General features: G+C 44.4%; 1 protein-coding gene across 10 annotated transcripts in view; it reads left to right on the top strand.

Annotated features, from left to right (window-relative positions):
- Positions 1 to 14,257, top strand: part of DEPDC5 (DEP domain containing 5, GATOR1 subcomplex subunit) — a 127,164-nt gene that overhangs the window by 88,841 nt on the left and 24,066 nt on the right. For 7 of the 10 annotated variants that reach the window (XR_009604170.2, XM_060612608.3, XM_060612614.3 and 4 more), the window contains 3 exons: positions 445 to 553; positions 3,481 to 3,546; positions 13,962 to 14,116. Coding sequence is in view for 9 of the 10 variants with exons in the window: in XM_060612608.3 (XP_060468591.1) it covers positions 445 to 553; positions 3,481 to 3,546; positions 13,962 to 14,116 (330 nt within the window). In the remaining variant the exon portion in view is untranslated. The remainder of the gene's footprint in view (positions 1 to 444; positions 554 to 3,480; positions 3,547 to 13,961; positions 14,117 to 14,257) is intronic. The other 3 variants (XM_060612615.3, XM_060612612.3, XM_060612610.3) reach the window with 1 other exon arrangement.

The raw sequence follows: 14,257 nt of genomic DNA, 5'->3' as shown, positions 1-14,257 counted from the left end.
AAACCTTCAAAATGTATGGGGAGTCGACACATTTCCCCATATAGTTTATGCCACATGTTAATGCAGCCCTAATTTTCAGAATGTGCTTCTGCTGGTATATTTAATGAAAACCGAGAACAAGTCTTCCCAGAGGATTAAAAAAAGTGTTGTTTGTGGCTGGAGTCATTCAAACCATGTCACATGGCTTTTCAAAGTAATATGTAAATACTATAAGCACTGTGACAGTGCTTTTTAAATGGAGCTCTTTTCTTGTTTATCTGGGAGGACTGTTGATTGTTCAGGACAATGAATGCAATGAAGGGTATCATGTTGGGCCTGAAGGAGAAATAAAGAAGGGTGTTTCTGAGGTGACAGCAGTAGTATCTTCATTTCATCTTGGCTAATGTGGGCCCTTCACCAGGGGGCTCCCAACAATCCACAGATACGTGTTTTTCCATCTTTCAGGTGCCTGGGAGAACAGCAGGCAGCTGTGCACAGTGGCAAGAGCTCCTCCCAGCCAGCGGAGAGCAGCAGCGTTGCCATGACTCCCACCTACGTGGACAGCCCACGAAAGGTAAAGGGGGCCACTCTGGCAGGGAGCTGCCTCATGCTCTCAGGGGCCCAACATGGCAGGCCAAATGAATAGCCATTCAAATCCAGGGTTGAATATGCTGAGGATTTGGATGAATTCTACCCTGAACCCTTTTAAGCATTACTATTTCTAAAGAAGCAGTTTCTGCTCACAATTGTAAGGAAGTTAACTGCTAGATAAATGCAGATACAACATAGTCAAGCTAAACTATATTGGTCAAGTCCCAAAATCTGGTTGGAGCTGTGAAATTGGCCATCTGGTTTTCCTTCAGCCACATCCTTGGCTCTCCCAGATGGGAGGGAGAAAGCTCTTGGGGCAGCTTCCATGAGAGCTAACTCTTTGATAAAGAAATTCCCATCAGTTAGATTCCTGAGAAGTACAGTCAAATGGATTGCATCCTGGGCGGATGGGGGAATTAAAACCTGAGGCTTTGGGCCTCTGTACCAAATAACAAGTCCAGCAGAGGGGCCAGAAACTCCATAGATCAGGCTTTTTGTATCTTTTAAAATGAATAAACTTGGCTCTGTCTACTCATTCTGGGAAGTTCAGAATGTGAGATCATTCTAGTATGGGAAGGTAAGCTGACTGCGTTCTCTTACCTGCTCTCTATCACTAGGAGATGAAGGAGATTCAATACATGTATTTCATTTTTCAAAATTGTGGCCAACTTGTACATCTATCTATGTATTTGTTTATTTTACTTCCATATCATGAAAATTTTCTAGTCATTAAATATTTTGTAAAAGTATGATTTTTCAATAATACATAATATATCACCATATGGATAGACCCTCATTGGTAATTTACTTTTTTATTAAAATTGTAGATGGTTTCTGATTTTTAAAAAGGATTTTTGGTAATTATTCTATAAGTTTTTATAGTTATTCTGCGCTATATCACAATTATAAGTAATACTGCAAACAACATCCTTGCACATAATTATTTGACCGCATCTCTTATTATTTCTTTGGGATAAATGAGTAGAATTAGACTACCAGGATGCAGGGGTTAAAATCTAAGAAAGTATAAACTGAGGCTATAGGCAGCTCATATATTTTATAGACTAGCGGTTGGCAAACCTAAATAAATATTTCAGGCTTTGTGAGCCAACAGGCAAGATCAAGGCTATTATGTAGGTACTTCTATCTCCATATAAGTTTTTAAAAACCACCCTTAGCCCACAGACTATAATAAACCAGTAGCTGGATTTGGCCTGCAGTCTGTAGTTCCCTCACCCAGCTCTAGGAAGTGACTTTAGGTACAGTCCCAAGGATAGTCTCTGCATAAGGAACGATCTATCCATCCAGGAAGAATCTTTTCACATGTATGTAAACCTCAGCAGCATTAGCAGCTCTACTTCTATATGTTCTAGCAGAGAAGGGACACAAATGGAACAGTGAGAATTCATAAGCATCTTGTGCGCTGCCCTCTAGCTGTTACCCCTACTTATTGCCATTTTTGAGGATTAGAACCAGTGCCCAGGGCCGGACTGAGAAGCAGAGAAATTATAGAACCACAAGCATTAAGGTTAAAATACACCAATGGCCAAATATTAGATTGCCGATTAGCACAGTCTTCTGATTTTCCCCCTGAGCACTAAAATCCACATGGATGGTTATCATTTGTCACAGATGTAGATCCCCAAGTAGTCAAAGAGAAATGTAGATGTTATGAGATGGCCAAAGGGAAGACCTCTGTGTGACATGCTTAGAAATGCCAACAGTTTCCCCAGTCAGCGCATCTTGTGTTAGGATGCAGAGAGGTCCTGAGATTGTATCTCCACAGCCACATATTTCCATGGTTTGTTATTTGAGTTCACAGTGGTTGATGGGAAATGGCAACAGTATTGATAAAATGGGCACCCAACCCATATACTTCAGTGATTCCATTTTGAGAATTGAAGAAAAGTTGTAAGAAAGTAGACCTTCAGATTTATCAAGTGCCATTTCTGAATTTCAGTGGTAATGCATAAAAAAGAGTATTTTGAAGGGACAAGAATTTAAGATGAAAGGAGGGGTCTTCGGGAAAGTCCTCTACGTTGTTTTTGTTTCAAATACATGGCAGCTTGCACCCCACAAGAATAGGTTCAGAGAGGAAGACAGCTTCAGAACTCTCCACCTCCCCACCCTCACCCCCACCCCATGATGCATATGTTTCTGACACTCTATATGTCTCAGCTTCTTGATATTTTGTTATCCAACCAGGGGAGGAGAAGGTATTGCTGCTTCTGGATCCCCTATTTGCTTAAAAAATTAAGCACGAACTTTTCTTGCATTGAATCCTCTTCTCCCATCTGGCTGCCATGTTTATTAACAGGCAGAATTGAAAGCCTCAAGCCTCTGTCTCTCCAAGAGGGCTGCTGGTCATCCAGCCAGGCGGGAGGCCAGGAAGCGACCCCTGAAACCTTTCCCCCACCATCCCCACCAAGTGGCTTTTTCCTCTCCCTTGACATAGGTCTGAAGGAAGTTCAGAGCTATGTGGGAGGGTGCTGGCCAAGCCAGGCTCTGATGAGACCTGAGGGAGCTTGGACACACCTCGATCCCTGTGCTTGCTCCCACACAGGTGGGATATTCTGCCCAAGAAGGTGTGGATTCCTGCTAATGCTTTGCATTTGGATATGGTCTTTCTGGGTGGATCTACCTTTCTTTCTTTCTTTCTTTCTTTCTTTCTTTCTTTCTTTCTTTCTTTCTTTCTCTCTCTCTCTCTCTCTCTCTCTTTCTCTCTCTCTCTTTTTTTCCCTCCATCCCCCTCACATGCCCTTGTTTCTCTCCTTCCCTCCTTGTTTTTATTTTTATTTTTTTCTTTCATACCCTCTCCTTCCCCTGATGGTTCACCACGGGTCCACATTTGTTCCTTTGCTCCCTTGCATTTGCTGCTGCCGCTGCTGCTTCCTCCTCCTCTGACTTCAGGACGGGGCCTTCTTTATGGAGTTTGTCCGCAGCCCGCGCACAGCATCGTCCACCTTCTACCCACAGGTCAGTCAAACTCCAAGGGCTCTGAAGCCCCTGCATGCCTGTCCCATCAGCAGATGTCTTCTGCTCCGCTCTGAACAGATGAAATTGGGCTGAAGCTGAGTTGGAAGGGCAGCTGAAATTGAATTCAATCTCAGAAGTGTCATTCCCTTCCGTGGGGTTGGTGGCCGCAGAGGGGGATGGAAATGATTAATGTGAGAGAACAGATGATCACATCAGCGTTGATGCATTGGTTTCCCACTCTGCCTGTTTCACAAGGTTGCCATTGATTCTCTGCCACAACAGCAACATCTTCCCTTTTAGGTGTTTTGTCCATATAACATGAAATATGTTTTCTTAAGGACTGAGCACTTACTTTTTTCCTGCCAGTACAACCTGATAAATTCATTAACAGTGTGGCAGGAAGTGGTGAAAAACACAGCAAGCATTTATTAATAGGCGTATGCTTTGTCATAGGCTAATTGTGAGCAACCCTGGGCAGTTCACCTCGCCTCTGGACTTCCCTTAACTCATTTGTCAAATAAAGTGTTGGGACCAGACCTCCACAGGCCTTCCAAGCATAAACATTCTTCAGTTGCTCTGTGCCAAACACATAGTATTCTCTCATGTCATCCTTACTACATGGCCTGTGAGCTAATTTATCCCAAGTTGACACAAAGAGAAATTGGAGCACAAAGAAGTTGTGCTTTACCTAGTACAGGGTAGAGCTGAGATTTAAATCCAAGACCAACAGGCTTGACTTGTGACCTCTGCTCTGTAACTGGCTTTAGTAATTACTGTTCTGACAGGTCCTAGTGGAAGAGAAACTGGGCTCCTTGCCCTTTATCGATGCCCATAAGTATATGAAATTGACTTAGTTACAGAGATTTGAAAGAGTTGAAAGGGTTTATGTAGAGTCAGGCAGACTAAGGAGAACAAGACTTGAGAAGTTCAAGGGCAAAGGTTAAGGGATCCCTGTTTGGTGGAAGTCAGAAAAGCAACATTGAATACTCACTCTGCCAGCTGCTATGCAAAGGGCTTTGCACACATAGTCTTCACAACAGTCTGTGAGGTGCAGGTATTATCACCCCATTTTCCAGATGAAGAAACTGGGCTTAAATATATTACCTAGTCAAAGGCACACAAGTCATGAGTGGCTGAGCCCCTGCACCATGTAGCACAGTGTGCCTGGAGGGAAAGGGGGTAGTTAGCGTTGGGAGTCTTCCCTTGCTTAAGAGGTCACATGGTGCTATGCCTGTCTGTGCAGGTTTTCAGAGATCTGCGCATGCCATTTCCCAGGGAGCTGCATGACCCTGGGCAAATCCCTGTCAGGATCTCTGAGTTCTAATCCAAGAATCTCTGATCTTTAAGTGTGGAAAGCATGCTACATTTTTGGTTTAGAACAAACTTGGGGTGGACTTTTTAACCTTTTACTTTCGAATTAGAGACCCTCTCGTGAAAAATTTTAGGCTTAGATTAGAAGTTAGCATAAGAAAAATCAGCAGAGCCAGAAGAGAATTGTCTTATAAGTCCTATAATAATATAGCAGTCCACACAGCTTCACATGGTGAAATTCCAGGTGGAACAAGAGTGAACAAGTTCCCACAATGAGCTGTTAGGAGAGGCACACGAATAAAGTTTATATTACCCACCAGGTGTATTGTTATGCTTACACATAAATCAATAAATTGTCTCTACTCATATGTAGTAAGGGAGCCTCTATACTTACACAAAATGAAATTGTGCTTTTTTAACTTTGTTTTGTTTATTATTATTGTGTTAAAATATACATAACATGAAATTTGTGGTGTTTGTTTTCTAACGTGCTGTGTGGGGAATGGAGAAAGGCTAGTGGAGTCAGATGACTCCTTTAAGATTTCATCTTCAGCACTGTACCAGGGAGCTGCTTTAAGCATGTTAATTAACCACCTGAACCTCAGTTTCCTGATTTGAAGGAAATAAAAATACCTTCCTTGTAGGATAGTTTTGAGGATTAGAAAGAATATCTATTTCTCAACAGACTTCAAGGGAGTGAAATCCCATAGAGCACATTTCTGAGCACCATGCAATTAAGTTACAGGTAAAGGACAACTGGGTAACTAGAAAAGCCCCACATATTTGGAAACTAAGTAACACTTCCAGTAGTGAATGCATGAGGCAGCAATAATATTGCATGTTGCATGGGATGTGGTGGTTGGATACTAGCTAGGATTAGGATAGGATTCCTACCGTGCCAGGTTTCGGTGTCCATTGCAAACATCTGTTTATTAGTGCCTACTCCCTATTCCTGCAGCCTCTGCTTGCCACCCTAATTCCAGGACCAGGAAGCACAAAGAGTGGGTTGTGTGCTCTTTCAGAGAATGGGGCTGCATGTTAGAAGACTGTCAGGGTGTAGGCTCTGGCATCAGACTAGTTGTGAGCCTTTGGGCAGCTGCACTAACCTCCCTGAACCTCAGGTTTCTCATCTGTAGAATGGGACTAGTAACTGTGTTCTCCTTGTAGGATTGCTGTGAGAGGGACCTGAGATGAAGCATGTTTGTGGTTAGCTATACCCTGGCATGTAGTCAGTCCCCCAAACATGTACCTCTGTGTGGGAGAGGGGAGGGAGGACAGGGGCCAGTGGGTACAGGTAGTGAACCAGCTTGATTGGTCCAGTCAGCTGTTTTCCCTGTGTGTGTGTGTGTGTGTGTGTGTGTGTGTGTGTGTGTGTGTGAAAATGCACTGGGCCTGGGTGACCTCTCCTATGCCTTTGATCTCTGAAATTCTGGGGTGACCCTGTTGGACCTTGCAAAGTGAGTCCTCTACCTCTGGCTGAGTCGCAAAGGTAATGCCTGTAATTTTTGGCCACTGATGACAGCTCTCTGCTGAGAAGGGGTTCCTCTTGGCCAAGCAGGAGAGCAGCATCACCCTAGACTCTAACTCTGCTCTGGGAAGGAAGTGCCTGTAAAATTAAAACAGCAGTGCACAGAGGGTTGCAGGGAACAGGGCCATGCACCAGTCTTGGAAAATGGTTCTTTGTGCCACCAATTCATCATTCTAATGATAATGAAGGTGTCACTCTGCCTGATAAGTGGAACAGAGCTACACAGTTCTCTCCGTGCCCTGCTCTCTGGAAATCGATTTTTATCATCACAAGTTTACAGAAGAATTTGGAGAGCATGAGAAACCCTTGGTAATGAAATTTTCCTCAGAAGTCAGCCTCATGATATCATTAGTCTGCAGTTTGGAGCCTGAAGGAATATCATGGTCGAGGGGGACAGGTCCCTGCCACCTGAGGCCTGAGCCGGTGCTAGGGTCTCTTCCCTCCCCTACCCCCTGACCCCCAGCTAGTTATTCTTACAGGAATGTATGGCTCTCAGCAGCTCAGCCCCGTGTGAAGTCACTTGTCACTTCTATCACCACCCCCCAGCCTCTGTCCCTGTGACCATTTCCCATCTTGGTCCTGAGGCAGACTCCAGCATGGTCTTCTTGCTTCCATCCCAGCCCTCTCTAGTCTGTTCCCCAGCCTGCATCCAGGGTTTACCTTTCCACAGTGTATTAGCTGGGGCTGCTGTGACAAAACACCATAGACTGGGGGGCTTAAGCAGCGCATTGACTTCTCACAGTTCTGGAGGCTGAAAACTCTAAGATCAAGGTGCTGGCACATTCGGTTCCTGGTAAGGGCCCTCTTCTGGCTTCCAGCTGGCCACCTTCTCGTTTGTCTTCAGGTGGCAGACAGAGCGAGAGCTGTGGTCTCTCTTAGGATAACGGACATTAATCCCATCATGGCTTTACCCTCATGGCCTCATCTAAACCTAATCAGTTTCCAAAGGCTCCACTTCCAAATACAATCACTTTGGGGGTGAGGGCTTCAACATATGAATTTTGGGAACATACATTCAGTTCATAACATGTGGCTTTCTTTCCTTTAGGGTAAAAGCCAAAATCCTTACAAAGGCCTGGAAGGTCCCACATGACCAAGGCCCTCCCTCCCTTTCTAACCTCATCTTCTGTCATCTTCTTTCTCACTTTTGGACTCCAATGACATGAGCCTTTCTCTAAACTGCCGTAGGCACCAGGTTTCCTGCCACAGTGCCTTGGCACATACAGTTCCCTCTGTGCCTGGTTAACTCCTAGTCGTCTAGTCAAATCCTACATCTTAGATTTACATAGTGCCCCTCCTTTCAGTTCTTCTGGTTCTACCTTTATATTTGTATGACTGAGTTTGATTAGTGCCCAACTTCATGAGACTAAGCTTCCACAGGGCAGCGGCCATGTCTGTGTTGCTCACCATTGATTCTTTAACACCTAGCCTGGCACTTGGGAGGGGCTCTGTAAATACCACCTCCGACATACTGATGGTGGAGATAGACACAAAAATGTTTATTTGAACAATGGAACGCTTTCTTTCCCAATGGATAATTTACACCAAACTCTGAACTGTAACCCAACAAACATGGAACCATTCTGGCTTAAGTATGTGGGGGATTGGAGAAGTCTCCCAGCCCCCAGCAGTTGCAAACTGTGATGGCAACAGAGATGCTACCACAGGCCCCCAGGCTTTTGCAGGATGCACTTTGAAGCTGTTAGGACAGTAGTGCACAGCATGCTGGTGGGAACCCTGGAAAGTCAGAGTCAGTGTGACTAAAAGTAGACTTTTCCCCCTTTGATCTGTTGTGCTTTTTTTTTTTTTTTCTTTCCTCTTTGGAAACTTGAGTGAACAAAAGGCTCACATCCCCCGGGGGCTCAGTCCCCCGCCCCCCCCCCCCCCCATGCCCGGAGGACTCTAGGGTCACTTTAATCAACCATTGTCCTAACCTAAACCCTCCACCATCAAGGCAGGTTCTTATCAGAAATCTATGTGTCAGACTTCTGCCAAGAGCACAGTTTTCCCTGCAGGACATTCATTTCATTCCCATCTCCCAAAAACATGTTCAGTCTTGCTGTGCATTTTTAATTTTTGAAGTGGTTGGAAATATTTTAAAAAATCAGGAGATTTCATACACATATCCAGGTTTCTGTCTTGTATTGTGAAATAAGCTAGACACTGGGTCTGGCTTCCTTCCCAGCAGTGGTCACATGGCCTTGGAGCAGCCCATGGCCTTTAGTCAGGTGTGCTAATATATACCTACTGGTCCTTGTACATATTTTTGTTTGCCGCCTTTGCTCTAGAACAGTGTTGTCCAATCAAACTTCCTGCTATGATGGAAATGTTCTGTATCTGTGCTGTCCAACACAGATGGTTAGTCACACATGGCTAGTGAGCATTTGACAAGTGGCAACTGAGGAACTGAATTTTACATTTTATTTTAATTAATTTATATTTAAATAGCCACATATAGCCAGTAGCTACTGTACTGCATGCCGCAGGTCTAGACGTTTAAAACGTTATCATCGAAGTACTTACTTAGATTCTAAAATTTCACTTTTCCTACCCTTGTTTTCTCTTTCTCTCACTTTTTCTATCCTTTTCACTGGGTTTTCTTGTGTATTTATCTTATTATATGTCTAGTTATTGATAATGTCTTTTCTTTTTTAGAGTGATGTTAAGATATAAAAATATAAATAAGCATTGAGAATCAGGGGTTGGGATGGACATGTGGAGGAGGGAGGCTGTACCTGTGGAGATAATCCAGTTTAATTGAGATGGCAAATCCCAAACTCCTTCTGGGCATAGAGCTGTCCTAATATGGGCATTCCTTGTCTAATGTCTGTTTTTCCTTCCCACTCCCAGATGGTAAACTCCATGAGGGCAGGTGGAAGAGATTTGATTTGGGAAGATATTCTGTCCTTCTCTGATATTATAAACCTTGGGAAACCTCCTGGCTATGGAGCTGGGAGTTATTCCCAAGCTGTCTGAATATGAGATTCTGTCATGGGTCCCTTTATGTTGCCTCTAAATGCCCTAAAGGAGTCAGGTGAGGGGAATCCAGGAACACCACTTAGCTCATTTTGTCTCCAGGTAAGACAAAGCAATGTGTTCTGTCTACCACCCTCAAGGTATAGTTGGAGAGCTGGGCTGGCAGCTTCCTTGTGGCTGATTGTCCTCCAGCCTAAGAAAGTAGGGCTCTGACAGGCACATGAGTTGGAGGGTCCTAGGAGGTGCCTGTTGTGGACGGTATTAATCTGTAAGGCATCCCTGGCAGAGCTCCCCCCCTCATCTTCTCCCATGGCTTTGGGTGTATAGGAAAAGAGAAGGAGACTGGGGATTGCTGTTGCTGAAGAGGGTTTCTTTGTTTAATTGACTAAATACCAGACTTTATTTGGGTTTCACCAGTTTTCTATGAATGCCCTTTTTCTGTTCCCGGATCCAATTCAGGGCACCATGTTGCATTTAGTTTTCATGTCTCCCCAGTGCCCTCTGGTCTGTGACAGTTTTCTCAGTCTTTACTTGTTTTTTGTTTTTGTTTTTGTTTTTATTTATTTTTATGACTTTGAGAGTCTTGAGGCTCCCAGGCTAGATATCCTGAAGAATGCCTCTGAATCTGGGTAGGTTTGATGTTTTTCTCATGGTAGAGTTGTGGGTTTTTGACAAGAATACCTCAGCGGTAAAGCATGCTCCTTATCACTACATAATAGCTGGTATATGGGACCCATACAACATCGCCGGTCACGTGAACAGCACGTGATGCGGTATTTGCCAGCTGTCTCCATTATGAAGTTACTGTTTTACCCTTGCTATACTCTGTTCTTTGGAAGCAAGTCCCTAACTGTAACCTACTGAAAAGAGGGAGAGATTCAACTGCAGCTGCTGGAAGCAGGGTATCTATGCAGGTTACATGGAATCCTTCTGGAAGGAGGATTTTGGACAAGGCTCTTAAAATGGAGTTGCATCTGGGGTGCCAGGCTAGCTCAGTCAGTAGAGCATGTGACTCTTGACCTCGAGGTTGAGTTCGAGCCCCACTTTGGCTATAGAGGTGACTTAAAAATAAGATCTTTTTTTTTTTTTTAATTTTTTTAATGTTTATTTATTTTTGAGAGAGACAGAGACAGAATGCGAGTGGGTTAGGGGCAGAGAGAGAGGGAGACACAGAATCCGAAGCAGGCTCCAGGCTCTGAGCTGTCAGCATAGAGCCCGACGTGGGGCTCGAACTCACAATCCACGAGTTCATGACCTGAGTTGAAGTCGGACTCTCAACCAACTGAGCCACCCAGGTGCCCCAAAAAATAAGATCTTAAAAAAATGAATGGAATTGCATCCAACACCAAGCACCTCCCTCCACTTGCCTCTTTCCAGGCCTCTGCACAAAGACTGCAATTCAGTCTATCCAGCTTTTCTTGTCATTTTGTTTATTCTGAAAAGTTAATTCAGGTGGATTATGGAAGTAAATGGAACCTCCAAAATAAAATGTGACTAGATGGGGAAATAAAAGAAAAATACAAGATACTACATTATTTGAGGACTTATAAAGTATCTAGAGTTTTGTGCTAAATTCAGTCCTGTACTATCTGGGAGCCAAAGAAAAGTGGGAAACATCTGTTCCAGGATTCAGAGTGGTAATAAGATAAAAAGACAAACCATTCGCTTGGAAGAAGCATAACCTTTCCTGGTATTAAGATCTAAGCAGCCTCTTAAAAGATGAACATTGTATGATATAAAAGTGAGGTCAGGAAACGGGCAAATCTGACTCACCATCTGCTTTTATACATAATTCTTATTGGAAGATGGGGTGCCTAGATGGCTCAGTCGGTTAAGTGTCCGACTCTTGATTTCAGCTCAGGTCATGATCTCGTGGTTTGTGAGTTCGGGCCCCGTGTTGGGCTCTGCGCTGACAGCATGGAGCCTGCTTAAGATTCTCTTTCTTTCTCCCTCTCTCTCTGCCCCTCTCCCTCTTTCTCTCTTTCTCTCTCTCTCTCAAAATAAAGAAAAGAAAAGAAAAGAAAGAATTCTTATTGGAACAGAGCCATGCCCATTCATTTACGTTGTCTGGCTGCTTCCATCCTTCAAGCAGATTTGAGTAGTTGCCTTTTTGTTTTTTAATTTTTAATTTAATTTAATTTTTAATTTTAATTTAATTTAAATTTTTTTTAATTTAATAAAAATTTACTTATTTTTGAGAGAGACAGAGCATAAGTGGGGGAGGGGCAAAGAGAGAATGAGACACAGAATCTGAAGCAGGCTCCAGGCTCCGAGCTGTCAACACAGAGCCCAACACAGGGCTCGAACCCACAAACCATGAAATCATGACCTGAGCCACAGTTGGACACTTAACTGACTGAGCCACCCAGGTGCCCCAGATTTGAGTAGTTTTAACAGGCCATCTAGCCCACATAGCCTAAAGTAGTTACCCTCTGCTCCTTTACAAAAAATATTTGCCAATTTCTGAATTAGAAGGGACTCCTTAACCACATCCCTGCTAAAAGAAAGCTGTAGGAATCATGTAGATTTCTGGCAGTTTAGGCTGATGGGGCAATTCTCAGGTGCCATAGATGAGAGATGACCCCACTACAGTGGTCTGGAAGGCAGCACCTAAGAATTGGGTCTAGCTTCCCTCAATTAACTTCTCATTTAATATTGTGGCATAGTACCTGTTCCTAAGTCTTGCTAGTTAGGGGCAGATGGTGATTGGTAATTGCAAGCTGCTGCTTGCTGCATTTCTCCATGTATTTATGGTGCTAGCAAAGTCTGTCTGGGCCTCTTTTTGCAAATCATTGAGTCTGATGTAGGAGATGGTTCTTTAAGAACTGGGGACAACTTTGTCTCTCCTGGGGCACATTTGGTTGTATCTGGAGATATTTTTTTAATTGTCACAGCTGGAAATGGGGGGCAGTGATGGGGGGATGGTGTTACTGGCATCTAGAAGGTGAAGGATGCTTCTCAACATCTATTTAAAAAAATTTTTTTTAAATGTTTATTTACTTTGAGAGAGAGAGAGAGAGAGACAGAGAGACAGAGACAAAAACAGCATGAACGGGAGAGGAGCAGAAAAGAGAAACACAGAATCTGAAGCAGGCTCCAGGCTTCGAGGTGTCAGCACAGAGCCCGACACTGGGCTTGAACCCATGAGCTGTGAGATCATGACCTGAGCTAAAGTCGGATGCTCAACTGACTGAGCCACCCAGGCATCCCTGCTCAACATCTTATAAGGCACAGGACAGGCCCCCCCCCCCCCCCCACCACCACCACCAAGAAAGACTTATCTGGCTGCTAATGGCAATAGTGCCAAGGTTTAGACACTCTGTTTTAGAAGGAGTGATTTTTATGATACCCAACAAAATATTTGATAATATAAGACTCTATTCTGAAGTACTCAAGAGCCCCATGTAAGAGGGACTAAGTCATTTTTCTTGAAGTGCTCTGGAAGTCTTGCTATTCTCTCCACAGATATTTGCTGTGCAGTGCAACTTTTCTAGGTGAGCAGGTCATGGTCTTGTGCTCTTAGATGTTTAAAGGGAATGAGACCAATATAATACCATTACATGAAGCAAAACCTGGCAGCTTCCAGGAGAGGGGTTATAGAGGTCCAAAGTAGACAGACAGAGAGAGATGATTTTCATTTGGGGGCTGGGGTGAAGTGAGTCAGAAAACATTTTACGAAGACAGCAGCATTTGAAATGGTCCTCAAGACTGATGGGTTTTTAGCCTGTAGTTGTAGGGAAGGGCACCTCAGGTTGGGGGAACATACAGACAGGATTAAACACACAGGGTTTGATTTGGCTGGGAATGTGTATGTGGGTGAGTGGCTGGCAGTGTGGAGTGATCACAGGTCAGGGCTGTTTTTGCTGGACTTGCAAGACCCTGTGAGCCTGTGAGCCTTATGGGGAGACCTGAAAGATTTCAGAGTCATGGAGTGGTGGGATTAGAACTGTCTTTTTAGGAGGATGAAAAAGGGAGGTGGCTGGCAGGTAGGGTCTTCAGGGGAGAGGCTGCAGTCAAGGCAGTCGGTTAGGAGGCTGTTACAGCCTTCCCCTGGTGGGAAGAGTGTCACTTGGAGATACATGTGAGTCAGCTGAGGGGAGGCCACAGGACTAGGCCTCTCTTTAGAGGTGAAACTGGAGAAGGAAAGGAGCTCTCAGGTGCCCCTTAGGTTTGGACCTGGGTGCTTAGAAGACTGTTTGACTGACAGCTATGGGAAAGGAGAGTTAGAGTGGAAAAGGATGCCCCATGGTAAGCGAAGGCATTTGTTGGGATCTTCACCCATTTGTCTCTAGTTGTGTTCCTTCTTTCCTATTTCTCAGTCTCACAGGAATGATTCTGACTCCCTTACTCTTTCTGTAGAGAATTTTCTTTAGTTTAAATCTGTGGTTTGAGTTAGGTGCTGGTGCCATTTCTTTGGCTCTGGGGATTTCACTGTGAATGGTGGTTTCCTGTCAGCCTTTGTGTGGGGTGCACAAATTCTTATTGCTCTGGTCCACCAGGGCTCACTGAGGCCTGGGAAGGAGAGAAGAATGGAGTCGTTTACATGTATGTAAATAACCTTAAAGAATTTTGTTTTTGTTCATTTTCAAATCTCCTACAGGTATCTGTGGACCAGACAGCCACCCCGGTGTTGGACAGCACCAGTCTGGGGGTAAGCACAGGCCAGTCTGTGGACAGAGGCAGCAGCCAGGCCTTTGGGAACTCCCAGAATTCAGGGGAACAGAGCTTCCTCTCTGCAAACTCCAGTGACAGCAGGTGAGGTTCAGTATGGCCGAACTCATGCTTCTGGACAGTGGGGATTGTCTGGCCTCAAAGGCTACGGAGCTTGGGAGGCCAGAGTCCCAGGCCCAAATTCTTACGTGGCTGTGACTTCTGCCTGGGAGCCTGGGCCACTCA

This window comes from Panthera onca, chromosome D3 (genome assembly GCF_046562875.1).
Source record: "Panthera onca isolate mPanOnc1 chromosome D3, mPanOnc1 haplotype 2, whole genome shotgun sequence".
NCBI classification, from domain to species: domain Eukaryota; kingdom Metazoa; phylum Chordata; class Mammalia; order Carnivora; family Felidae; genus Panthera; species Panthera onca.
The sequence above is the reverse complement of the archived record's forward strand: the minus strand, read 5'-3'. Positions and strand labels throughout refer to the sequence as shown.